Source organism: Cricetulus griseus, chromosome 8 (genome assembly GCF_003668045.3).
Source record: "Cricetulus griseus strain 17A/GY chromosome 8, alternate assembly CriGri-PICRH-1.0, whole genome shotgun sequence".
NCBI lineage: Eukaryota > Metazoa > Chordata > Mammalia > Rodentia > Cricetidae > Cricetulus > Cricetulus griseus.
Genome location: NC_048601.1, coordinates 99,170,254 through 99,198,093, shown reverse-complemented (window position 1 = coordinate 99,198,093; position 27,840 = coordinate 99,170,254). Strand labels below are relative to the sequence as shown.

The 27,840-nt window shown below is 46.0% G+C and overlaps 1 protein-coding gene across 3 annotated transcripts; it reads right to left on the bottom strand.

Moving 5' to 3' along the window:
• On the bottom strand, window positions 1-27,840 carry Znf777 (zinc finger protein 777). 3 transcript variants are annotated; one of them, XM_027428503.2, is made up of 6 exons: window positions 27,703-27,840; window positions 22,867-23,715; window positions 21,614-21,740; window positions 17,067-17,180; window positions 4,353-4,604; window positions 1-1,172 (listed from the first exon to the last, which is right to left on the bottom strand). In XM_027428503.2, exons 2-6 carry the CDS (start codon window positions 23,698-23,700, stop codon window positions 1-3), a joined length of 2,499 nt encoding a protein of 832 aa, XP_027284304.1. In that variant the 5' UTR covers window positions 23,701-23,715; window positions 27,703-27,840. The 3 variants fall into 3 exon arrangements, with proteins under 3 accessions (XP_027284304.1, XP_027284305.1, XP_027284302.1); XM_027428504.2 differs by lacking the exon at window positions 27,703-27,840 and adding an exon at window positions 26,970-27,110; XM_027428501.2 differs by lacking the exon at window positions 27,703-27,840 and adding an exon at window positions 26,621-26,807.

The window sequence follows — 27,840 nt, the reverse complement described above, 5'->3', positions numbered from 1 at the left end:
TCACTCGCCCGTGTGGGTCCTCAGGTGGTACTTGAGTGACTGCTTGTAGCGGAAGCACTTGGCGCAGTGCGTGCAAGGGTAGGGTCGCTCGCCCGTGTGAGCTCGTTGGTGCTCCAGCAGGTGGTGCTTCTGTGTGAAGCGCTTGCCACACTCAGCGCAGTGATAGGGCCGCTCACCCGTGTGGATTCGTCGGTGTTCCAGCAGATGGTGCTTGCGGATGAAGCTCTTGCCGCACTCGGGGCATGCATGCGGCCGTTCGCGCGAGTGCACGCGGCAGTGGTTGGTGAGCTTAGACTTTTCGCTGAAGCTCTTCTCGCACTCTGGGCACTTGAAGGGCCTTTCGCCGGTATGAGTCCGCTGGTGGCGCAGCAGGTGCGACGGGCGGCTGAAGCTCTTGCCACACAGGCTGCAAATGAAGGAGACCTCGTGCTTGCCAGCATGTACACGCTGGTGGATAACCAGGCTGATGTGCAGGCGGAAGCTCTTCTTACATTCCGGGCACGTGTAGGGCCTCTCGCCCGTGTGTGTGATCTGGTGCTTGGTCAGGCTTGATTTGTGGCTGAAGCTGCTGTCACACTCTGGGCACTTGTAGGGCTTGGGGCCGCCACCACTGCCTGAGCTGGGTGATTTGGGCCGTGGCTTGAGCGAGTGTTTGGGAGTAAAGGCTGAGCCACGCTCTGGGGAGGCGTAGCCACTGCGCACCCGGTGGATACGCTGGTGTAGTGTGAGTTGCTGCTTGTGGCGGAAGCTGACCTCGCACTCGGCACATTCATAGGGCCCCTCCTTGATGTGGTTGCGCTGGTGGATGATGAGGTTAATCTTCAGCCGAAAGCTCTTGCCGCACTCCATGCAAGTGAAGGGCCGCTCGCCACGCCGGTTCCTCTGCTGCTGGCTGGAGGTCCCACGGTTCTCACCCAGGTGCCGCTCACCATGCCCGTGGGAATGCCCATGAATGCTGGGCGCCAGCCTCTTCACTGCTGGGTTGCCTAACTGCAGGGGTGGGGGGCTCTCCTCGCCCTCAGGGGACATCTCCCCAGGCAGGGGGGTCTGATACATACTGGCCTCATATCTCCCGGACAGCTGCCCAAGGGATTGCAAGTGCTGGGGCAGCTCGTCCTCCTCTTCCTCTTCTTCATCCTCCTCCTGCTCCTCAGTCTTTATCACGATCCCCTCTGCTCCAAGGTAGAAAGAGAGGGTTTAGCTATTATCTAGAATCCTGATCCTGGATAAGTACAAGGCTTCATTCTCATCAACAGACTTTGCGACACACACACACACACACACACACACACACATTCTTTTTTGGAAAATCTAGTTCCCTGTTCCATGATTCCTACCTTCAGATGACCAGCCGTGAAACCCAGAGCTTAACAGGGCTCTTAGGGAGGAAGCTACTTGGCACCTTGGTGCTAATGGCATGAAGGTGGTGGAAGAGCAGACCCCAGTGAGAAAGAACCCAGCCCTAGGAACCCTCACACACCGTGCCAGAGCTTGTGTTCATGAACTCAAGTCTGTGAGTCAGCAAAGTTCCACTTTTCCTGTTGGAGCACCTGGGGGCCTCAGAGTCTGCAGAGGTCTCAATGGCACTGCTGACTGGCTCATAGTATCTTCTCCCTCTTCAGGCTGGTTTCTCCCTAAGCCCACCTGGTTTTCTCAGCATGCCTTCATTCACCCCCCTCCTCCTCAGTCTCTGTCTTCCTTTGTGATACTGACCTGTGAGTGACATTCAACATTAACCGAGCTCCTCTCTGGTGGTACTCAGGCTCTGGTTTTCTGTGGCAACCCAGGGACTACACAAGCAGGTCTCATTGTGCAGCCTGGAACAAGGTGCTTTGAAAACACCAGGCTCATGGCTTCCTTCAGGCTCCAGAGTTCATGCATGCCCAATTGGTGGAATGATTCTGCTTACCTCTAAGCCTGGCTTGTCCCTATGGTGTAGGGGAAGCTGTAGCCACGCCATTGTTGTATCTTCTTATATTTCACCTTTATGATTGTTAATTTTGGATACTTTACACTGTTAAGTTTTAATCCTCTTTCAGACTAAAAGGGGGATTGTAGGGGAAGCTGTAGCCATGCCTGCTTAGGGGCTGGCTAAAGGTCTGCCTGACCTGCGAGGGCGTGGTCAGGGTGACTAGAGTGAGAGTTGGTCAGGTGGCTGGTTTCTGGTTTCGGCTTGCTGTACAGACTGCTGCCCACTGGCTGGCTAGGTCACTCTATAAGTAAGGCTTTTTCCCTATTAAAAACCTGGCTCCGTATTGGTAATTTCCCGCCATACTATGGGACCTAAATAAAACTATATTCTACAGGGATCCATGAGAACCTAAGCAATACTTGTCTTATTTGAATTTCTCCAGGTGCTTTGCAGTCTGTCATCTGGCATTTCCTAACTAGTGTTAACTGGAAAGGACTTTTGTTTGCTTTTGAGACAGTGTCTCTATGTATGGATGGCTGGCCTTGAAATCAAGAGTTCACCTGTCTCTGCCTCTTGAGAATTAAAGGCTCAGATTTTTTTGGGAAATATAATTACATTTATTCCCTTCCTTTCCTTCCTCCAAGCACTCCCATTTGCCTCTCCTTGCTCTCTTTTCAAATTCATGGCCTCCTTTTCAGTTGTAATTCTCCCTCTCTCTCTCTCTCTCTCTCTCTCTCTCTCTCTCTCTCTCTCTCACACACACACACACACACACACACACACACACAAATTAATCTATTCAGTCTGTGTAATGTTACTTGAATATATGTTTTCTGGGCTGACCATTTGGTGTATAAGATTTTTTAAAATTATCTTTTAATTATGTATCTGTGTGTGGGTATAGGATCCCACTGGAGCTGGAATTACAATTTTGAGTTGCCCAACATGAGTGAGTGCTGGGCACTGTCCTCTTAACCACTGAGCCATGACTACAGCCCAGTTTTTGAATTCTAACAAAATCTTTCTAGACATTTAAACCTGTCCTTTGTACCTGACCCATTGGGGGTCAAATGACCTTTATACAGGGGTCACCTAAGACCACTGGAAAAACACAGATATTTACATTATGATTCGTAACAGTAGCAAAAGTACAGTTACGAAGTAGCAACAAAAATAGTTTTATGGTGGGGGGGGTCACACAATGTGTGGGACTGTATTAAAGGGTCACAGAGAATCACTGCCCTAAAGCTTGTAAACTGCAGTGTTAAATAGACAACATAGGAGTAGTGAGAGCCTCCAAACCTGGCCTCTGCATACTTATTTAAGGCATTAGATCCTGAGCACTTGACCAAGGATTAGTTGAAAATATGCAAATTATAGCCAGATACGGTGATGCATGCTTGTACTCTCAGCATTTGGATGTCTGAGGCAGGAGGATCACAAATAAGGCCAATTTAAGCTACAACTAGAAGCCCCCAATTTCAAAAACAAACAAAACACAAACACCCAACCAAACAGTGAAAACCGGAGCACCAGAAAAGCTGTCACGAAGGACATTCCAGGATCAGCATCGAATGCCCACTGTTACCAATCTGTACTCATGGGAGCAGAACCAGGACACTGGGATTATATAGTCACAAGGATTGTGACTAGAGTCGGCCAGAGAAGGATAGGAGCCAATCTCTCTCTTTCCCTCCCTCCCTCCTCTCTCTCTCTCTCTCTCTCTCTCTCTCTCTCTCTCTCTCTCTCTCTCTCTCTCTCTCCTTCCCTCCCTCTCTCCTCTCTCAGCTTAAAAAGAAAACCCCATGGCAGGCAAGCTATAAATCTCCTCAGCTGCTCGGAGGAGGAGAACGGACAGGTGAGGGAAAAAGCTATGCTGTTTGACCTGGGCTGGCACTGAGGCACTTCAGAGAAATAGTAAAGAGAAAGAAAGCATAGTTAGGCTCTGGTCAGCATCAGGGTGGGATGGGCAGGAAAGGAAAGAGAAGAGTTAACCCTTTCTAGGTTAGGACTCAGAATGGCAGGCAGAGTCAGCAGACCCTTGTATTGGCTCACAAGGACTGCCACAGTTGTTTTTAATACATTATTTTCTCGAAGGGTGTGTTGGCACACACTTTCATTGCCAGCACCAGGAAGCTAGCCTGGGCTACTTAGTGAGACCTCTGTCTCAAAAATAGACACCACCACCCAAACAAAACAATCAAACTCCAAAGTCACAATGATGTTGAGGTTAATGAGAAGAAAGTTTGAGCTTTGCCACTACCGTGTGACCTTGGACATGTTTCTGACCACATCGGCCTTTGAGCCATTGGCTTGTTTGAGCCAATCTTGGGCAGAACAACTTCCTTCCTAGATGGGGAGATTCTAATAATTTCTGAGTTTATTAGGACCACTATTCAGGAGACAGGGCCCTCTGCAGCCCCACCCACCCAGAACTTACCTGTGCAGTTTCTCTGCTGCACCAGCATCTGCTTGAGCTCGCTGAATTCACTGGAGCCTTCGGTGGACTCCTCTAGTGTGTTCTCTTGTTCCTGCATGTCCAGGTCTGGCTGCTCTCCACAGGGGTCACCCAGCTCTGAGTCCTGAAAGCCGTGTTCCTCCACTTGTCCCATCAGTGGCTCTGGTGTCTCCAGACCTTCTGAGCCCTCATCATTGGTCTGCACCTCAATCTTGATCACGATGCCATCGTGTGCTGAGGGAAGGTGAGGACACACAGAGCGGTCATGCCACCTCCCCAGGGTTCTACAGTCCTAGCATTAACATTCCAACAGGTCTTTTTAAAAAAGAGACCCTAAAAAATACAACAGAGTTAATGGTGAGCAGAAAGAATTTTCTGGACACTTTGTAGTCTTGAATGCTAATACGAATTAGAGTCAAGTTATAATAAATTAAAACCTTATTCTCTACAAACTCTAAGTTGTTTAGAAAACTATTTCGCTTTCCAGACCAGGCATCCAAACCCAGTTTTTCTCTTGTTTGTCCATTCATGTTCCAAAGGCCATAAAAAGGTGGGCTATCTCCTCACTTCTCCATCTGACCTGTTTCTAACAGACAGAAGCCCTACTCTTGACCCACATGACTTCCCAGCATAGGTGTGACTGTGAGAGTGATGTCTGGGTTTTGTCTGTTTCTAGTTAGACAGAACACCATTAGATACACAGCTGTAACATGTGTTTTCTTGCACAGATCTACATTAGCTTCAGATGAGCTTTATAGATATAGCATCACTCTACACAAATGGGAGCATAATACACACTTTTGCTTTTCAGTACAGTCTTTTGTTCCTGCTAATTTGCTTTCTCCTCTCATTTCACCATTAGAACCATGAAGATAACTCCTGTAATTAGTTCTGATTGCCTCCATGCTTATATAGTTACATTCAAATCAGCATACATACATTAATTTTATTATTGGGTCACTGTTGGAGTTAAAATAAAACAGCCTTCTTTTCTCCTCTTCGATCAACTATCTTGTAGAAATCCCTTCAAGATGATTTTCCATAGTGCTAACCAGTCTTTTAAATGATCCATATATCTCATCCTGTGGCTCATACTGTAATTTAGCAAGTTATTCCCTAAAGAAAAAAAAACACTTTTTGTCCTCATCTTTTGCTATAGTAAACAATAGTACAACAAACATCTGTTTATGTCCCTGATTACAAAATAGTGGTTTCATTTCTATGAGACACTCAGCAATGGGACCACAGAATCCAAAGATTAAATATTGTTAATTTTGGTGGATGCAATCAGGTTGCTTTTCAATAATGTAACAGCAGCTCATCCTCCCACTAGGCTTGGGAAGACAACCCTCTCCCCATATCCCTGCCAGCAACATTTTCATATGCTCATTGTCCTCACCTCAACAAATGTAAAAAGTGGCAACTTTGACTCTGTTGTTGTTTTGTTTTTATTTTTTGAAACAAGGTCTCATCATGTAGCCCTGGCTAGCCTGGAACTCACAGTTTTGCCTGCCCCTGCCTCCAAAATGCTAGGATGAAAGTCACTAACATTAAAGTGTACCAACATGCCTGGCTGATTATATTTATTGGATAGGGGGATTTAGATATCAGTCCTTTAGAAGGATTTTGTGTAGTGAATACCAACTATTGTTAACTTTTTTCTAGAGGTAAGTTTAGTGATGCATCCTAGTCCTTGGAGGTAGAGGCGGGAGGATCAAGAGTTCAAGGTCATCCCTGGTTGCATGTGCTCTTAAGTGAGGAGCTGTCTCTCTAGCTCCTATTTTTCACTTCTGAGAGAGGTTCATGGTAAATTTTCCAAGCTGTCTTTGAACTAACTCCAGCCAGTTTAAGACCAGTCAGGTCTTAAATTTGTGATCCTCATGCCTCAGCCTCCCAAACTTCTAGTCCTGGTGGTCTTTTGAGTATCTTCTAAATGAGTGGTTTTCAACCTTCCTAATGCTGTGACCTTAAATACAGTTCCTCTTGTTATGTTAACCCTCAACCATAAAATTATTTTTGCTGCTAATTTTTTTTTTATTTTTTAATTTTATTAGTTTAAATTAGGAACAAGCTTGCTTCACATGTCAATCCCTTCTCCCTCCCCTCCCCCCAGCCTCCCACCTGCTCCCCTCGCCATCCACCCTCCACTCCCCAGGCTGGGTAGGGCCCTCGACGGGGGCTCCCCAAAGTCCACCACATCATCCTGGGCCGGGCCTAGGCCCTCCCCCATGTGTCCAGGCCGAGACGTGGGATGGGCTCTCAAACTCCCTTCTTACACCAGGGAAAAATACTGATCCACTACCAGGGGCCCCCTAGAGTGCAGAGGCCTCCTCATTGACATCCAAGTTCAGGGGTCTGGATCAGTCCCGTGCTGGCCTCCCAGACAGCATCTGGGGTCCATGTGCTCTCCCTTGTTCAGGCCAGCTGTTTCTGTGGGTTTCACCAGCCTGGTACTGAACCCTTCCATCTTCATTCCTCCCTCTCTGCAACTAAGTTCCAGAGTTCAGTTCAGTGCATTTCTGTGGGTATCTGCCTCTGCTTCCATCAGTCACTGGATGAGGGCTCTCAGTAGGGGTCAGGCCGGCGGACTTGTTGCTAATTTTTAACTATTTTGTTACTGTAATGAACTGTAAATAATTTTTGTAGAGGTTTGTCCTTGAGAACCACGGTTTGAAAGGCTCACATGCATTGTGTTTGGTCCTATGCAGTGGTATGGGGGGAGTAAGGCTTTAAAAGATGGGTGGATTGGAGGCATTGTTCTTGTGAAGGCAGTGATGCTGGCTTAGAAAGTCATGGGTTTCTTTTCTTCAGGATGCCATCTGCTGTGCTATAATGCAGCCAAAAGGACTTCTAAGAGTAACGAGGTGCTGGCAACAAGCTCTCCACAGCCAAAACTGTAAGCTAAACACACTTGCTTTTTTTTCTAGTGTCAGGGTCTCACTTTTCAGCTCAGACTGGTCTGGAACTTACAGTACGGCCCAGGTGGATCTTGAATTAGCTTTACAGCCAGGGATGACCTTGAACTCTGATTTTCCTGACCTCTACTTCCCAAGTTATGAGATTACACACCACAATGTCTACAACAAAATTACTTTTTGTATAAATTACCAATTTCAGGGTAGTTTGTTAGAGCAATACAAAATGGATTAAAAACCTTCCCCTTCCCCAATCTCTCCTCCCTCCTTTAACTTGTGACCACTGTCTTTCCTTACTGCTGCTTCTGTCTTCACTCTGCAGGTCCCCAGAACTGTGCCTCTTCGCCCTGCTTCAAGCCTATATCAAATCATTACATGCCCTCCCTAACTTACATAGACTCCTGAAAGTATTTACTTGTCTACTCCCTAAAATAACACTTCAAAACTGCCTCTCTGTACCTTTTTTGAATAAATATACAGGTAAACTGGGTCACCACTATAACCCTAGCACTTGGGATGCTGAGGGAAAAGTGTCACAAGCTTGACACCGTTCTGGGGTACAGTGAGACCATCTTTAAAAAAGTCACAACAAAAATGTAATTTCTAGAGTAAACATTGAGCTAGAAATAAGCTTTTTCCTCATCCCTTAATGTTACCCATGGAATCTAAAAACTCCAGCAGTTTTAAACCCAACATTATTTGCTTAAAAAAAAAAAAAATCAACAGACAAGTTCTCCTTTGATAGCTGGGATCTTTACTCCATTCCTTGTCACCCTGAGCTGGTTTCCAACCCCACTCTGCCCATGGAATGCTATCCTAATAGAATGCACTTTCATGCCTAGGAGCCTTTTGCTGATCCCCTCATCTGCCACAAAAATGTTCCTGTAAATTGAAAGAGAATCTTGCTTTCATTTCTAACAGTCACAAGGCTGTGCATGTTCATTTCTTTCTGATTGAAGTTATCCTTAGCAACAATTATGCAGAACAATAAACAGTCATCCAACATGGGGGGGGGGGACTTTGGAAACAAATCCCTTTTAAGAATAAACAGGGTTTCCCTCAATTAGTTCACTTACTAAAGAATGAGCATTCTTACTGTATGATTAGACAGGTCAGAGTCAGGTGTATTCTCTTTTTCATTTTTTACAGACACAAGTACTGTGGATGGGCTACAAGTTGCTCAGTTTGGAAATGTCACTTGATTCTTTGAACTTACTCTAAATTACATGTTGCAAAAACCATGGGGTTAACACTTGATCAAAAATTCTTTCTTTCTTTTCTTTTTTTTTTTTTTTTTTGGTTTTTCAAGACAGGGTTTCTCTGTGTAGCAAAAATTGTTTCTTAATGGCCATTGGCAGACACCTATATTCTTTTAATTTTGTTGTAAAGCAAAATATTGCAAAAACTTAACTAGTAATAGGACTGCCATGCATGTCCCAGAGCAACGCCCTTCTGCACATGTCTCCACCAGTTTGAATGATATGGGTGGTGATGCAGGGGTTCACCTCAGAAATGTTCCATGTAAGATTGGAACAGGCAGGGTACACTCTCATTTCTTGTGGTCCCTGGGATAGAACCTGGGATCCCATGCAAGCCAGACATGTCTACCACTGAGCTGAGCTCCCAGCCCCCATTTTACTGAGACAGGGTTTCCTGTCCAGGCTGTCCTGGAACTCAGTCTGTAGACCAGGCTGGCCTTGACCTTACAGAGATCCGCCTGCCTCTGTCTCCTGAGTGCTGGGACTAAAGGCATTCGCTACCACTGCCTGGCATTTTACTTTTTAAAATTTCAGACTACACCTTAAATGTGAATAATGAAATCATATTAATTCTATAGTAGAAAAAAGCCTGGGCTTGTAAACCTTACAATTTGAGCTGAGAAACAGGCTGTCTGGTTGTGCACACAAACCATTAAATGCTGCAATTCCACATCAACTATAAGCTTTTGCTGTTGATCCTTTTTTTTTTGGCTATGTAGCCCAGGCTTGCCAATTAGAACTTGGGGTTCTTTTGTCACAGCATCACAAGTATTGGGGTTACATGTCTGTGCTACCATGCCTAATTATTTTGTTATTTTATCACAGTTGTGTGTATATGCTCGCCAACGGATACATGTGCCACACTTGCACAGGAGGTTGGAAGACAGCTTTTAGGTCTTGGTTCTTGTTGTGGAATAATCCTTTTATGAATATGTACTGCTCTTACTGTTAACAAATAGCTGACTGCACAATAGCTGCGCAGGAAGAGGTTAGGCGGGAGAACCTAACTGAGAGAATACTGGAAGAAAGACAGAGTCACAAGGAGTCACCAGCCAGATGCAGAGGAAGCAGGAGATGAAGCAGACATGGTAGAAAAGGTACTGCATGTGGTCGTGTAGGTAAGAAATATGGGGGCGGGGCTGGAGAGAGGGCTCAGAGGTTAAGAGCACCGACTGCTCTTCCAGAGGTCCTGAGTTCAATTCCCAGCAACCACACGGTGGCTCACAACCATCCGTTATGAGATCTGGTTCTCTCTTCTGGTGTGCAGATATAGAATGTTGTATGCATAATAAATAAAATCTTTAAAAAAAAGAAATATGGGCTAATTTAAGATGTAAAGGCTAGTTAGTAACAAGCATAAACTATTGGCTGAGCATTTATAATTAATAATGAGTTTCTGTGTGGTTATTGGGGAGCTGACTGGTGAGACAGGAAACCCCGCTTACAAATGGCATCCAACATGGAGCAAAGTATATCCACATAAGACCTGAAAAAAACTTTTAAAAAGGTTCCAAATACACAAAAATGGAGCCAAACATGGCTCCATTTCTAGTCCCTCAGTCTCTCACATAGGCTGCAGTACAAAGAGGTGTCTCCAGGCTGCTGCTTGTGGGCTGCAGGGACCAGGGCAAGCCGCACCAGCACACCATGAGCAAGTCACATGGCAGGTTTAAAGTTTTGCTCATGTAAACAGAACAGATTACAGATATGCAGTAAAGACAGATCTAGATGAATAAAACATCAAAACAGGTTACAGTGTGTTTAAAATATACATAGGCTTGGGAAAGAAAAGATATAGACAGTCATAGAAAAAAAAAGTATGTAGTTTAAAAATAATAATGTCTTTAAAGAGGGAAGTAAAATAATAGAAGTAAAATCTATTATTTTGTATGTTATTGTATTGTCTTTGAATTCTTTAATTGCTGATGAATGAGCAAGAGTTGCTAAGAGACATTGGATTATGGAAGCTGCCAGATTAAAACAACCTATATATTTCAAAAGTGTCTTGACTTCAAAAATGTAAGTCAAAATATGTGTTTGTTTTGGGGAAGAGGTTATTCTTTCATTACCAGAGAAAATGAAAAGCTGTGAATTCTTCAAGGTTAAAGATGATCAGGTTTGGGGGCTGGAGAGATGGCTCAGTGGTTGAGAGCACTAACCCAGGTTCAATTCCCAACACCCACATGGCAGCTCACAGCTGTCTGTAGCTCCAGTTCCAGGGGAATCTGATACTATCATTCCAATGCACATTAAATTAAACTAATAAAAAAAAAAAAGATGACCAGGTTTCTTCAAGGAAGACCCCCTGAAAATCCTGGCTACAGACATAAAGAAATAAACCTAGAAAAACTACAAGACATGAATGTGTATTTCACCTGCTCAAACATAAAACAAAAAATCATCTTTGACTGACTTGTGTACAAATACTTGTATTAATGTAGATATCTTACCTTTAAAAATTTATGAATTTTCAGAGCAAGGAGACCAGACAGCATTAAAAACAAATGGCCCAGGTGCCAGCACCCCCAAACAAAAGGAAGCAGTCTAGAAGAAACAATACCCACATTCTCCAGAGATGGATTATGGATGTTTGTCATCATTTGTGGGGGGTTGGTTACGAGTTATTATTGGTCATGGTAAAAAAACAAAAGCTAAACAAAGGAGTTAGATTCAAGGATCTCTTTCTGAAGGAAAAAGATGGATATGATATAAAATAATAGGATAAAAGGATAGATTATTGAATGTACTTTAAAACTGAATGAAAAAAACCTACTAGTCTTGAATATTATACATTGGTATGGATTTTTGTTTATTGATACAAATTTAAAGTTATTTTTGTTATACTGTATGTATGTTTCTAATTTTGTTTTAGGTACTGTACCTATGGAGCCTGTTTAATGATATAATATAAAGTTTTAGTCCTTGAAAGCTATTTAGGATAATAATGAATACAGGTTAATAGTCACTTATAACTCTTAAACTTATAGTAATGTTAGGTATGTTTTCAATGTCATACACAGATATATTTAGATAGATGAGTGATCTTCAAACACTTTAAAGATCTACAGGATATGGCATTTAAAATGTTTTAATAGCAAAGTTTTTTTTCTTGATAGTGAGACATGTCTGCTCCTGGCAGCACCAAATTACTTCAGAGAAGATGATGGCCATTGAAGAAACTCCATATTGACTTTGCTTTCTTTGTGGCAAAAGCTAGCCAGTAGGCAAGAAACTGCCCTTGCCTCAATTACTGACAGTATACTGTCCAAACTGGACCAGCAGGATGCAAAAGAAAGCAACTGCCAAACTTTGCCAAGACAAGGTAGGACAGTCTTTCAAAATTCCCTGCTTCTCAGAAATGTTTGCCAGACACACTAGGCCTGTAGGCCAAAGATGGATGCCCTAATGTTACAGAACTTTGGATGACTGTCCAGGCAGCCAGATGTCCCTGTCATTTATACCCTTCTGAGGTCTTTGATGAAGTTAAAGACTAAATAATTAAACTTATAGTTTTCCTTAGTTATGATAAAAGTAAATTAGATATAAAACTTTAGACTCACAAAGATAGATAAGAGTATTTTCTCTGATTTTTGCCTAATACAAATGAACTGGATATTGTGACTGTAATTCTTTTTTTTTAAATTTATTTTATTTCATGTGCATTGGTCTTTCTTTCTTTCTTTCTTTCTTTCTTTCTTTCTTTCTTTCTTTCTTTCTTTCTTTCTTTCTTTCTTTCTTTCTTATGTATACAGTCTTCTGCCTGCATGCCAGCAGAGGGAACCAGATCTCATTCAGGGTGGTTGTGAGCCACCATGTGGTTGCTGGGAATTGAACTCAGGACCTCTTGAAGAACAGTCAGTGCTCTTAACCTCTGAGCCATCTCTCCAGCCCTGTGACTGTAATTCTTGATAACGATTTTTGTTGTATATAGTTTTACTATGTTGAAGTTAAAACCTTCCTTTTTAATTAAACAAAAAGAGGGAATGCTATGGAACAATCCTTTCATACACTGCGAATCTATACTGGTCTCATTGTTAATAAAGAACTGACTGGCCAATAGCTAGGCAGGAAGAGCTTAGGTGAGAGAGCCACACTGAGAGGATTCTGGGAGAAAGAAGGGTGGAGTCATGAAGAGTAGCCAACCAGATGCAGAGGAAGCAGGAGATGAAAATGCATGCTAAAAAAAAAGGTACTGACACGTGATTGAGCATAGATAAGAAATATGGGTTAATTTAGTATGTAGGGGCTAGTTAGTAACAAGCCTAAGCCATTGGCCGAGCATTTATAATCAATAATAAATCTCTGTGTGGTTATTTGGGGAGCTGGCTGGTGGGACAGAGCTGACTAGCAGGACAGAAAATCCCACCTATAGGTTCTTTCTTTACACCACATATGGGCTCAAGGATCAAATTGTCAGTACTCTTACCCACTGAGCCATATTATGGTTCCTGTAAGTCATTTTGAAAGTATTTTTGCAGCTTGTTTTTATTTGTTTACAAAAAATTAATTTAATCTGTGATGCTATATCCTGGCTAGCTGAGATTAGCTGTGTAGACCTGGGCTGGCCTCATCATTGCCGGGATCCTCCTGACTCTGTGTCCCAACTGTTGGGATGACAAGCATATATTACTGTGCCATCTGTGTGTGACTGATTTTTAATCTCTGTAGTCACTTTTCATAAAAACTGTTATAAGACAGGGTTTCTCTGTGTAGCTTTGGAACCTGTCCTGGAACTGGCTCTGAAGACCAGGCTGGTCTTGAACTCTGCCTCTCAAGTGCTGGGATAAAAGGCATGTGCCACCACTGTCTGATATAAATGGTTACTTATTAATAGAGCTTATGCAGTGTTATATTTGGAGAAACTTAGCTAATTATGTTTAGCATTTTTTGTTTATTTTGTTTTGTTCTTCAGGGCACAAAGTTGTTTAAGTTTCAAATATTTTCAGTGTTAGTCCTAGTCCTTTTCTGCCTGCCTCTGCCTCCCAGGTGCTGGGATAAAAGGCATGTGCCACCACGCCTGGCTCTTCTTTTGACTTTTGAGATGGCCACTCACTAAGTTGCACAGGTGGGCTGTGAACTTTGGATCCAACTCTCATCTTTCTAATTAGCTGACATTATAGGCTTTTATCAGTTTTTCGGAAGCCCATAGTATCTCCAGTATATACTGATTAAAATGGCTCAGTATTTCTGTAGTTCATGTGAAACCCAAACACCACAAAGTGACTGATTAATCTCAATAAATAAAAACTGGAAGTGGTTAGACCAACACAAACATAAATACCATACACAAAAGTACTCCCCAAATTAGGGAAATATTTTCATAGATTTGACAGACAGGAGCTAGTATCTTTGGTTCTGTTTGTTTTTTGAGTTACAGAGATCTCACTATGTAGTCCAGCCTGACACTCACCGAGATCTGCCTGCCTCAGCCTCCCTAGAAAATCCATTTCTAAAAGTTTCAGGCCATTGCAGAGATCTATTTATGAGGGTCTTTACTGATGGACTAAAACTTGTGAGCCTCCTAAATGCATATCAACAGGAGAGTATGCAAGTAGATCATAAACACTAAAATATGTTATTAAAAGTAATCTAGATTTAAATATTTGGCACATATTAATCCTCCTGCCTCTGCCTTCTGATTGCTGGGACTGAAGGTGTAAACTATTTAACCAAAAACAGCTGGCAAGCGATGTGCTTCTGTATTATTTGAACTTGTTTTACAGTCGAACCAACTTACTATAATTTACAACACATGTGCAAGCATACACAACACTGGAAAGAATAAGAAGGTGACTTACAAGTTTACTCTTACCCCACCCCAGCTTGCCTTTTCTTTCTGAGAACTGCTGGTATAGACAGAACTCTAAAGCCCTTCTACAGTTCTCAGCAGACTGATGTGCACAGTTTTACCTTTGTGTCTATTCTGCTAACTGTCCTACAGGCAGGGCCTCAGGTAGCCCAGGCTGGCCTCAAACTCACTCTGTAATCAGGGATTCCAAGGATTCGTGTTTCTCACCTCCAGACTCCTAAAAACACACCTGCATGGGTACTTCCTCAGCTGGCTAGATAGGACCATTCCCTCCAAACCCCTCACCAGCCACCAAATCCCTTCTGGTTTCAGTGAGCCTGACGTGGACCCACGGTCAGCATGGATCACATCTGCAGTTGCTTTTATCCCCTAGAGGTGATCATCTTTTCTTTTGCTTTACTCACTGTTAAAGGCCACACACTTAGCTCCAAATTCTCCTCAGTTCCCTCAGCATTTATCAGTTTCATCTACTTGTAAAAGCTCTGGAACCTTCTGGTATACCAGGGTCTTTCACAGCTTTCCACTTTGTCTTCAATTCTCTCTCCCACCCTTTTATTTGTTGGATCTCTCTGAGTTTGAGGATAGCCTGGCATACACAGCAAGCACTAGGACAGCCAAGACTAGAGACCTTGTTTCAAACAAAACAACAAAAAAGGAACACTTTTTCTTGCAGAGAACCTGGGTTTAATTCCCAGCCACCACATAATGACTCAAACTGTCAATAACTCCAGTTTCAGGGGACCCAAAGCCCTCTTCTGACTTCCATGGACACCAGGCATGCATGAGGTGTGCACAGACTGATATTCAAGCAAAATACTCAGACACATTAAATAAAATAAATAAAAATTACGCTAGGGAGATGACTCAGTGGTTAAAGTTTTTGCTATATAAGCAACCACTTTGGATCACCAGAACCTATGCAAATGCTGGTTGGGCATAGTGGCCCCCTGTAATCCCAGCAGGGGTGGGGTAGGTTTTGAGACAGGGTTTCTCTGTGGCTTTGGAGGCTGTCCTGGAACTAGCTCTTGTAGACCAGGCTGGTCTTGAACTCACAGAGTGAGTGCTGGGATTAAAGGAGTGCTCCACTATTGCCCGGCAAGTTTTCAGTGTTTTAGATGCTCCTACTTGGTAGCATACTGTTGTATCTGGTTCAGGGGTGCCTCTGCCACCTTCTTGCTAGGGAGAAGACACTGGACAGATTATTCCATGTATGTAGAAGGCCGACACTAGTTTCCCAGGTAGCAATTGCCTTTAGCTAAATACTCTTGTGCAGTGGTCCTGTGTCACCTATCCTTCTTATTCATGTTAGCTCCAAGGCTGGAAAGGAGAAGTGCAACAAGTGACACAAGTGACTGTCTCTGTGGAAGCTCAGGCCATGGACATGTGTGCCAGACTAAACCCAGCTCAGGACAAAGTAGGCTAGGTCATTTGCTTTCACTTTGAACCCTATTCAACGGGAGGCCTGTCTGGGATACAGATGACAAACGTAGATAGGGAAAGAGTTAAATGTTACCAGTGCAGCCCCTGAGCCTCAAAACCAGTCGGGGCAGCAGCCATATTTCCGGGTTTTGGCCACAAAGCATTCCTGTCAATTGTCAAATTAAGCGTCCCTGTCTCTGAGCTCTTCCACGTGGAATCTCTCTATCTCACCCAGTTCCTGTTTCAAATGTGGTCTCTCAGACTTTCCTCTAACAAAAATGTAGCCCTAGATTAACCCCTCAACCTTATCTACTTTCAAATTCATCTTTTTTTTTTTTTTTAATCTGTGGTATTGAGTTGGGGTAAGCCTCACCCTCCCACTAGATGTTTGGCATTGAGTACACAGGCCCAGCATCCATGGCCTGACCCCTCTGAGACTGGGAGCTCAAACAAACCTTCCCTGCCTTAGAAGAGCTAACAGTCTTCAAATCAATGACATTAAATCATAACAAAGCCTGTCTGTTGGTCACCAACTGAGCTCCCCAGCAGGATAATCTCCTTTCTGCAATCAATAGAATATGCAATGCTTTTTCTAGTCTTGCCCCCCACACCCCCAACAGGGTTTCCCTGTGCTGCTAGCTTTGGCTGTCCTGTAACTCACTCCCAGATGAGGCTGGTCTTGAACTCAGAGATCCACTTGCCTCTTCCTCCCTAGTGCTGGAATTAAAGGTGTGTACCACCACCACCTGGCCGATGTTCTATTATTCTTGATTGTTATATTCACCCACCAAGAACAAAGGGATGTTTCTACTGAAAATTTCTGAGGCAAATCCAAAGGAAAATCACCAAGCAGAGCCTACAAAACTGATGCACCAAGAGATCACTCACAGTGAATGTGTATGGTTACTGCCTAGTAAATAAAGTCCATGTCTGCCTTCTATTCTGCAGAGATATGGCCCTTGTATGGGATGTCTAGGAGGAATGAGCATAACATAGGAATGCTTTCTCTGTGATTCTTCCTATAAAAGAACGGCAAGAATGGGTCATGTCAAAAACAAAAACAAAAAAAATCTCCACGACAATGAACTCTATGCATTCCTACTCATCAGCTACCTGGGCTACTGGTGATCACGGAGACCCAGGAGGAATATCTACCTGCAGGCCTCCTTCCCCAACAGTATGCCAGCATATCATGCCTTTCAGGCCTTCTCTTGACTGTGGCACTCCAAACTGAAGCCACAAATATTGAAAAGACCCAGGATGTAGGGCCCTGGGACATCCACCTGCCACTCACCAGCACTGGGGTCTGTGGGTGTCTCACCCTCCTCAGAGTCCTCTTGCTCCTGCATGGCTGGCCTTTCCCCGCGCTCCATCTGTGACATGAGGTCTGGTTTGGATATTGCATAGTCTGGGCAGAAGGAAGGAAAGAAAATATATGTGGTATGAGGTGGCATTGTATGCTGTAAAGGAGTCATCTGTGGGGATTTGATGTAGTATAGTCCCTCTACCAGGGACTGGCAATGCTGGAAAATAAATGGGCAAGTATCCAGCCTCTTTCTCCAGGGCACTTTGTGCATGTGTGTCTCATGCAGCTCACAGGTACTGAAGCTCGCCCAGGAGCTTCATGACAAAACTGAAATTATATGAAGTAAAAACTAATCCTGATAAAGTATGAAATCCATAAAACAAAATACTGATAGGAGTTCCTTGTATAATAAAGGGTTGCCAATCATGATGGCTCATGCCTGTAATACCAACACTTGGGAGGTAAAGACAGAATTGTTGTGAGTCCAATGCTGGCTTGGGCCACAGAGGGAGATCCTGTTCCAAAAAAAACAAAATAAGAGGCCGGGTATAGTGGCACACACCATTAATCTCAGCATTGGGGAGACAGAGGAAAGTAGATCTCTGTAATTCAAAGTCAGCCTGGGCAACTTTGTGAGCTTCAGGCTGGCTGAGGCTACAGAGGCCTTGTCTCCAAAAGAAAAAGTTAGGGCACGTAGCTCAGTGTTAGATCATGTGCTTAACGTGTATGAGACCCCAAGTTCAATCCTCAATACTCCTCAGAAAATTTAAAATTATTCTGAAGTAAAAAGATGAAGAAACACGGAAAAAATATTACAAACATAGACATTCATCAAATATAGCAAATGGCTAATATTCATAATTATGTAGAAGCAACCTTTATAACCAGTGAAAAAGGAGCAAAAGTATGAATGGGTAATTCACAGGAGACATAGTAATGACCAGCAATTATATAAAAAAGACGCACAGTTCACCAATTACCAAATAAACACATTCAAATAAAAACAGTATCACTTTTTCATCTATCAAATATCTGCCTATATTAAGTACTTGGGATGCAGAAGGATCGGGAGTTCAAGGTGAGCACATCTGAGGCAGTCTGGGTTACATGATCTTGTCTCAGAAAACAAAACGAAACACGACAGAGTTAACAAACAGAATAATCCAGGGTGTGGAGAAATGGCATTCTCATGTGCTGCTGTAGACAAGATGCTAGCTAGGTCAGCCATCGAGGAGGCTCCATGCCATGGTAGTGCATCCTCTGCCCCCAGCCCTGCATTTCAATCACCGGGCTGCTTATCACAGCACTCAGCAGTGAGAGAGACAGAAGAGCCATGGCTTAGCAGCAGTACTGTCAAGAGCCAGAGTTCAAAGGGCCAGCAAGAAGGCTAGGGACTAAGAGCATTTACTGCTCTTGCAGACAACCTGGGTTAGGCTCTCAGCACCCACATGGTGGCTCACAATCACCTGTGACTCCAGTTCTAGGGGCCTCAGTACCTTCTTCTTCTCCATGTGGTACACATGCTACCATGCAGGCTGAACACCCATACACGTTAAAAGAAAAGCCGAAGTTCACCTGGATCCTGGATACTGCACTTTCTTCCTAAGGATTTCGGCCTACAGGTGCTGATAAAGAAAGCCGTCCCGGTCTAATATGAAGTACTACTGTCAGTGAACTGTCACCTTTGTGCAAACTTGACACTACATGTGTAATAGGGCACACACTGTACATATGTTACATATGTACAGGGAAGATGAGAAAGAAGGGAACCTAAGGGGGCCTGGTGGCTTCCTCTGTGGGGTGGCTGCTTTTTATTATGTCATTATAAATTGTTAACTTTTCATAATTGATGCTGTATTTAAAAAAACACAAATTTTAAAGAGTAATGTTAGCCTATGGAAAGGTATGTCTAAAATTATCTATTCTAGCATGAATCAAAGTTTTTTAAAAAAGGATTTTTTTTTTTACTTAAAAGTTTTTGAGATTTTCACATTATGTCTATGGCTACATGTATGCTCATAGAAGCAAGAGGGCATCAGATCCTTTGCATAAAGTTACAAATGGTGTGGGCTACCACGTAGGAACCAAGTCCAGGTCCTCTGGAAGAGCAGCCAGTGCTTTTAAATACTGAGTTCTCTCTCCAACCCCATATTTACTTATTTTTACTTTATGTGTATGAATGTTTGCCTGCATGTGTGTATGTGCACCTTGTGTGTGCCTCATACCTACAGAAACCATAAGAGGATACTGGAGTTACAGATAGTTGCCATGTGGGTGCTGAGAACCAAAATGAGGTCCTTTGCAAGAGCAGCAAGTGCTCTTAACTGCTGAGACATCTCCAGCACCTAAATCAAAGTTTCTGTCCAGCAGTGTATTCAATATTCAAATCTTTCTCTCTTGTATTTGTGTTTTAGGGTGGGGTAGAGGTGTGTATGCAGGGATGCCCACTGGTATGCATATATGGGAGCCAGCCAGAGTTTTACATCAGGTGTCCTTCTCTTTCACTTTCCCCCCTTATTTTTTGAGACAGGATCTCTCACTGACCTGAAGCTATTTTTAACTAGATAGTAAAGCTCCAGGCACCTGCAGAACTGGAGTTAGACACACATCACTGTGTCTGGCCTTTATGTGAGTGGTGGCAATCTTAACTCAGGTTTCCTATGTTTGCAGAGCAAGCTCTTTATCCACTGAGACCCTCAGATTTTTGTTTTATCTATGTCAAAAAATTCTACACATGTGAGAAAAGGGTACATACATACATGAGGTCCATCTTTCCATTTTCTTTATCCTTACATGTTATTTTTGTTTGTTTTTTGTTTTTGAGACAGGGTTTCTCTGTGGCTTTGCAGGCTGTCCTGGAACTAGCTCTTGTAGACCAGGTTGGTCTGGAACTCACAGAGATCTGCCTGCCTCTGCCTCCCGAGTGCTGGGATTAAAGGCGTGCACCACCACCGCCCGGCTCCTTTCATGTTTTTAATGAAAACAAAAATCCACAGATCTTGGTATAAGACAAACTTTTGTGAGATTGTGACTTCCTAATGGGACCAGGACCCTGGGCCATACAGCCTCAGTAAGTGATGGCATTCAGTTGTATGAGTAAGAAAACTAAATCTCTAATCATGTCCTCAGTCCCTCACTTCATGTTACTCTTGGGAAGTATTTTACACACTGCTGACACACAGTAGGCCCTCAGTACATTTGTTCTCTTCTAGTTTCTTTCCTTTTAACAATAAATTGCTAGATAAATGAATTTTGTAAGCAGGATGCAGGGGGAAATGCTCTGATGTTGAGGCCTGCCAACATCCAGCCAGCTCTTCCCATGTTGCCCCAAGTACTTCCCTGCAGTGTGGGGTCTCCATGTATAGATTGCTCGAGCTTATGCCATACTGACATATAAGAGCATATGAGAGGTTTGGTTTTTTGATTGTGTTTTTCAGTTATGTCACTTTTTTTAAAAAGAAAAAAATTACCTTATTTTTAATTAGATGTATATGTATGTTTGTACACATGTGATTCCAGGTGCCTGCAAAGTTCACAAAAGTGTGTCAGATCCTCTGGAGCTGGAGGTACACGCAGTAGGCTACCTGATGTGTGTGCTGGGAACTTTTAACCACTGACCAATCTCTAGCCCATTTGTGGCACTCTTTAAAATTCTGTTTGTAGGGCTGGAGAGATGGTTCAGTTGGTAAAGTTGCCTGCTCTGTATGAATGAGAACAAGGGTTTGATTCCTAGTACCCATGTAAAAGCTAGGTGCAGTGGTGACCATCTGTAACCCTAGTGCTGGCAGGAGAAGGGAGGGGGAGGGGAAAGAGAAGGACATAGGTCCCAGAAGCACTCTGGCCAGCCAGCCTAGTCAAGTGAACTAGTTCTGTGACAGGCCTCATCTCAAAAAACTAATGAAGAGAACAGAGGAAACATTTGAGATCGACCTCTGGCCTCCACATGCACCACATTATACACACACACAAAAACAAGCAAAACTCTGTTGTCTATGTCTATAATCTCAACATTCAAGAAATTGAGGCAGCAGGATTGTGAATTCAAGGTCAGTCTGGGCTAAATGGTTATTTCAGGCCAGCCTCTCTCAACAATAAGATCCTTTAATCCCAGCACTAGGGAGGCAGAAGCTGGAGGATCTCAGTGAGTTTGAGGCCAGCCTGATCTACACAACAAGTTCTAGGCTAGCCAGGGCAGCCCTATCTCAGAACAAAAGAACACACACACACACACACACACACACACACCCAAACACACACACACACACACACACACCAAACACACACACACACACACACACACACACACACACACACACACACACACACACACACACACACACACACACACACACACACACACACACACACACACACACACACACACACACACACACACACACACACACACACACACACACCACACACACACACACACACACACACACACACACACACACACACCCACCCAAACCCAAACAAGCACTCCCATCATTTAACCAATAATCCAAAACCAAACAAAACGTTTGCCTTCTCACCCATGGAGACCAGAGACTCGTAGTTGCCCCTCATTACATTCTTGTAGAGCTCCTTCTGCCACTCAGAGAGGTTTCCCCACTCCTGCTCTGAGAAGTGGACAGCGACATCATCGAATGTGACAGGGACCTGAAACCAAACAACTGGGTCAGCAAAGACCAGAGGGACAACAGCACAGACTGTCAGACCCAACTCCCTGCTTTAAGGACTAGGGAGGGAAGCCCTCCTCCCCTGCTCCTGCTCAGGGGGCTTTACTAAAACCCTGTTGAAATCTGGCCACATGCCTGGCCAATGGGGAGGGGGGAGGGGGAGGTCTCGACTTGCCCAGGCCCTTCCCCAACTTTAAGACATGCAGCACCAGTAGTAGCATGGAACCTGCTGCAAATGCAGACTCTTAGGCCTCACCCTGGACCTTCAGAAACCACTATGCCTTTAGTGAGATCCTAGAATTCTAATGGACAACAGTCTTCAAGAGGCTCACACTCAGTCTGTTTGGAACAAAAAGAAACCAGTCTACATTCATGATGTTAGTCTTCTGGAAAAATAAGATTAAAGCCTGTTTCTTAGCTCCTTAAGGATACTTTCTGAAATGAGTTTTATTGGCATTAAAGATTTATAAGTAAATTGACAAGAAATGTTAAACAGCATAAAACCTCTAACAGTTAAACTATATTCTTCTTCCTGTCCAGGCTGATGGTAAACCATTAAGCACTGCTTATTGGTACAACTGTCTCTTGGTACCTGCAAGGGATTGGTTTAAGAACCTCAGGACACCAAAGTCTGCAGATGCTTACTTAAGTCCTTATATATAAAGGCACAGTATTTGCATAAAACTTATATATATAAAAAAAAACCTCCAGCACTTTAAGTCATCCTTTGATGACATGCAATGCTGCCTCAATGTGTCAGGTACAGTTGTTATAATCTGTCATTCAGGAGTCAGCTAAAAAACTTGTTCATGTTTAGTGCAGACATATTACCCGGAGTGCACAGAAAGAACTCCGCATGCAGAACCAGAGCATGTGGAGGGCAGACTGACAGGACAGGCTCTCTGCACACCTTCACAAGCCTTCCTTTTGCATCATGTCTCAGGCTCTGGGAAGGGCTTTGCTCATTCCTTTCTAAGTGGACTTTTGCTCTTGGTGAAGCAATACTGAATGTTTTTTCTTTCCCAACCATCACTTTCCCTTTCTTTCAACTGAAGTAAATCCCTGCATATGGTTTCCTTGGGGAGACCCCAATGGAATGGGTGTACCTTGGGAACTTCTCCATTGCTGCCTGGGGGCAGCCGCAGGATCCAGAAATTTCTGTTTTTCAGCAGGTTCTCCATGTTCTCCAGCCTCCGCTGCAGCAGTCCATACTCCTGCAGCAGGGTCCCCAGCACAACCCACTTGCTCTCCAGATGGTTTGCAAACTCCACAGCCGTTCTCTCACAGTCTGCTATCTTCTTCTCATTGGTCCCCGTCCTGCCCTCCAGGGTCAGTAGCCGCATGGCCTGGGCTTCCAGCTTCCTCTCCACTGCCTGGACAGCAGCCCACACAGCCAAGCGAGTGATCTCTGCGGTGGGCAGTGGCTGTTCCTTCTCGGCTGCAGAAGAGGTATGGAAAGGAGTGTCCTTTTGCAAAGTGGGACTCTGGAGCAGGGTGTCCATGTCAGTCTCTGGACCAGTAGGTGACAGGGTCAGCGAGTCTTTCTCAGGAACTTCAGGAGAGTGGGGTGGGGCTTCCTGATGGTGGGTGGAGTGGGAAAGGAGAGGGGTCCCCTGACCAGCAGCTGAAGGAGGGCACTGGGTTTCTTCTTGGGAAGCCAGGGATACCTGGTGGTGTGTGTCTTGCTCAGGATACAGGAGTGAAGGTCCCTTCCGGAGAACATGTGACATCTGGCCAGAAGCCTCTTGCTTAGGAGTACTGTCAGTCTGGGGCAGGGCACCTTGCTGGGGGGCAGTGGGAGACAAAGAAGGAATTTCTTTGGGGGGAAGAATGCAAGAAGGGAACACAGTTTCTCTGGAGAGTCCAGCAGGGGCCTGATGCACAGACTCTTCGTGTAGAATGCTGGAGAATGACAGAGGTGATGAGTGTTCGTCCTCCATGTCCAGCTGCTGGACCTGTGTTCAAGGAGAAAAGGAAAGACAGCATTGAAAGTCATGGTCTCCAGCTGGCAAAACAAATCCAAGAGACAAGCACTCATGCTAAAAGGCCCTCTGTCTTTGCAACAACAAGACACATTCCAAGGAAGCAAATCTCTTCTGATAGTGGCACTGATGGAGACATCAAAGATAAAGCTATTAAGAAAAACACATAAAAGATGGCTATGCCACCTTCTATTTTCTACAGAGCCATCTTACCCCCCAACTCATTTCAGATATGATAAATGGTGTGCAGGACGGGACGGGTACTGGGGAAGAAATCAGAACACTCAGCTGTTGGCTCTATCAATACCTATTGCTACCCTTTCTACTACAGCCTGCTCGTGTGACTGCTGCCCTTGTTTGTCTGAAAAGATCTGCAGAAGTTGGATGGGCTTGGGGCATGACAACTGGTTTCTGCTCCAGGTAAAGGACACTGAGACATGGTGACAGCTAATGCAGGCAATTCAGCCTCCCTAGGAGCCCAGGTTTCCTAGGTAGATGGTCCACCGGGGCAGGTGTACATTGCTGGGCTGGGCTCCCTCACTGTGACAGTGAGGTAGGGAATAAGGGAAAAGTAGGCCTGTAGTGACTGAAGCCATGCAGACATTACACTAGTTCTGAGAGTTGGTGAGAGTGTTAGGGACTAGAGGCAGAATAAAGACGAGTTTTCTTTTGGCACTCTGATCCCCATCTTGCCACATCCATATTAAAATCTTGAAGCACTAGGGAGGTGAAGTCATGCTCTTCTGTGAGTGCCCAGTCCATTTACCTAGCCATTCAATACCTTTACTGGGTCTGAACGGAATTTCTCTATAACCATTTTTATTCTTTATATTCCTCCAATGAATCGGTTCAGCTTCTATACTGTCTTTAAGAGTGTTCTGTAAGGTAGCTAAAACTTGCAAAACTAGCATATCCCTTATGTGTGTGCTCAATAAATGCTGGTTTAATGAGTCAACTGTATACTAATAGGTTAAAAAGATTATCTAAGTAATGAGGTCCTTTCGCCATCTATCAAAGACTTATCTAAACTCACATCATACCTCCCATAGCTGTCTTTCTTATGTCTGTCCACTTATTCACGTATAGGTGACTTCACTAAAGCAGCATTCTACTTTTATGCCAATGATTGAAGATTCTGAGACCTTGTCCAGCAAAAATCTTTGAGAAAGGATGACCCATAGCTCTGCTATATGGGAGCTCATTAGCAGAGTAAATGTTTAGCATTTACTATGTGACATAAACTGTGTTTTAAAGGATTATCTCATTTGAGCCCCACAAAACCTGATGAAATAGGCACAGCTAGATTACCCGCCTTTAGCCTATGAAAACCCTGAAAATAGGAGAGGCTACATGCACCTTGCCTCCGGTCACAGACACTCCAGGTGACTCAATTATAGACAGAGGCCGCTGATAGGTTTGAGACTTGAGTCAGAGGATTGGTAATTTAACAGACCTATGGGAGGTTTACTACAGGGTCATGTTGGGATGGAAGGCTCCATCTCTTAAAGATATCACTGATTATGGTGTGTCAGGAGCCCCTTAGAAAACCAAATGCAAGTGATGAGTTCTCCTTAAAATACATATAGATGCACAATTCCACAAACACCGAAAGAGTTCAAAGACCACTGAACTGTCAACCTTCCACTGTTAAGTTGGTAGCAAGACTAGACAGCTCTCTTGGGCAGAAGCCTCACTCACACAGGTAAAGGAATCAACAGAGCCAACACAAAAGGTACATTAAGACTGTTGACCTGAGGGGTATTTGCCTACAATTAGTAGGAAGAGGGGAAAAAACAGCTGGAGGGCAAGTTAGCTGTCCTGGTAACACAGGGTTTTAACTCTAAAGAGAAAAAAAGGCTCACTGTAGTAAAATAAAGCCAGCAGAGCAAGACATCTGTATTAGCCAGTTGAATCAGAGCTTAAAGGAAATGGTAATTTTTGTTTTCTCCATTTAGGGGTTTGGCGTACTGGAAAGGGGCGAAGGGTCACAAGATAATGTCCTTTTCCCCATCTGCCACTTAAGTCTTGATACAATGTCATCAGTTCCAGTAAACCTGTGGCTTGATCTTAGCCTCAAGGAAAGATATCTAAAAGGAATAAGCTCAAATTCTCAAACTGCTAGCAGAGAGGTTAGTACTCCTCTGCATCACACTTCATAGATCCTACCTGTTTCTCTTTCTCCCTCCTTGAGGGACTCCAGGACCCATGCCAACATTCCAGAAAAATGCACAACAAACACATCTGACTTCTTATAAAAGATGTGCCATTTTCTTACATGACCCTGGATGGTTCACCCAGAATTACATGCTATGAAAGGGCTCTGGAGACCTAAGCCCAGAGCTAGGCATGTTTAAATTTTTTTTTTTTCGTTTTATTTCCCAGGAGTTTCGTTATTTTAAGAACTGCGAGGCTTTGAGAAAGCCATCCCATCTCTTCCTGTACACATAGGAAAGAAACAGGTTCAAAGGCACGGACTCCCGAGCAGCAAGCCTGCCTAGCTCAGCCAGGGTGCCTCAGAGAGCACGTTGGGTGAGAGGGCGTTTAATTATCGAACGGCCCTCCGAAGAGAGAGGCACGCCAACCTCTTGGGTGCTCAATCCCCAGACCGCATCCATCCGTACCCCAAGTTTGACTCGGGGTCCTCCCGACGCGGAGGCTGTGGGTCACGGAGCTGCCCACACCGGAGCCGCTGGGCTGGGCGCTGCCCGGCCTTCCCCTCCTCCCCCGACGGGCCGCAGCCGGTGCTCGGCCAGCCCAGGCCGCCCACCCCGGTGAAGCCCGCCGCCAGCGCCGCCCCCTCCCCGTCCAGGCCCGCAGCACGCCAGGCAGGCCTCAACGGGGCTGCGGGCACCCAGCCCGGGCCGACCCGCTACGTGACCTTGGGGCAGGCAGGGCAGGTCGCCGCCGGGTGTCCGTGCCTCAGTGTCTCCGCTCTGCGAAATGGGAGAGCCGCGTCAGCGCCGCGCCCAGGCCGGGAGCCGCTCCGCGGGGCCGAGCTCTGCGGAAAACGTGCCGCCGGCCACCCCGACGGACGCAGCGCCGGCTCCGCAGCCAGGGAGCGAGCGCGCGCCCGCGCCCCACCTCGGGCCGCCGTGTCCGGGCGCCGTGCGGCCGCGCGTCGCACGGACGGCCGCCGCTCCCGCCGCCGCCCCGGCGGCCTCCCCCAGGGGGCCGCGCGAGCCCGCCAGGGCGCCCCCTCCCCGCAACGTCGCCGCGCCGGCCCTTACCGAGACCCCAGGCCGGGCCGCCGAGCCCGGAGCACGCAGGCAGTCCCCCCGGCCCCGAGGCCGCGCGTCCGTGCGCGCGCGGGCCGCCCTCCCGGAGCCGGGGCGCCTCGGCCATGGCCCCTGCGCCGCCCGGCCGCGCGCGCAGTCCCCGCCGCCGCCGCCGGCCGCCGCCGCCGCCGCCGGCGCGCGCCCACCGCGGCCCACGCAGGCCCGAGCCGTGGGCGGGCGGGCGGTGCGGCGCGGCCTGGCCTCGCCCGCGGGGTGCGCGGCCGTCGGGCCCCGGCCTGCTCGGGCCGCGCGCGGCGGGCAGGCGCGGAGGCGGCGGCGGCGCGGCGGCGGCGGGCGGCGGCGGCGGCGGCGTCGGAGCGCGGCGCTGTGCCCCGGCGGCGAGCTGGGCCCCAGCGCTCCGCGGCCGCCCCCGGCGCGCTCGCCCGCCCGAGCGGCGACGCTGCGACCCCCGGCTGCGGCCCGGACCCCGGCTGCGAGCTGCGCGGCCGTCCCGGCGCCTCTTCAGCAGGGGAGCTGCACCGCAGCTGCCATGTTGCTGCAAACTGCATCCTGGGAGGCATGTCCCTCTCAGGCGTTTCAAGAGGAGCGCCCGGAGGCTCGTCGGAGGCGGCCGGAACCCAGACAGCTCCATCTACAGCCGGTAGGAGCGAACAGTGAGGCGCGGGCCGCCGCGGCGCCAGACACGCCCTGAGCCCGTCGCGGCTCCCGGGCCCTCGCGGCTCACCTGGCGTCCTGGCGGCCCGGCGCCCTCGGGCCAGGCCGCGGCGGGCGGGCGGCGGAGCGGAATCCCGGGCGCGCGGCTCGCGCGGCGCGCCGGCTCTGGAGGCGGGCCGATGGGCTCCGACAGCCTTCCGCCCGCGGC

What these genes read in the sequence shown, in the direction of transcription:
- Znf777 (XM_027428503.2), bottom strand. Translation starts at nt 23,700, where the DNA reads ATGGAGGACGAACACTCATCACCTCTGTCATTCTCCAGCATTCTACAC. An exon ending in CGAGTCTCTGGTCTCCATGG is followed by an intron (nt 17,181 to 21,613) that starts GTGAGAAGGCAA and finishes CCTTCTGCCCAG; the next exon opens with ACTATGCAATATCCAAACCA. An exon ending in GCAGCAGAGAAACTGCACAG is followed by an intron (nt 1,173 to 4,352) that starts GTAAGTTCTGGG and finishes ACCTTGGAGCAG; the next exon opens with AGGGGATCGTGATAAAGACT.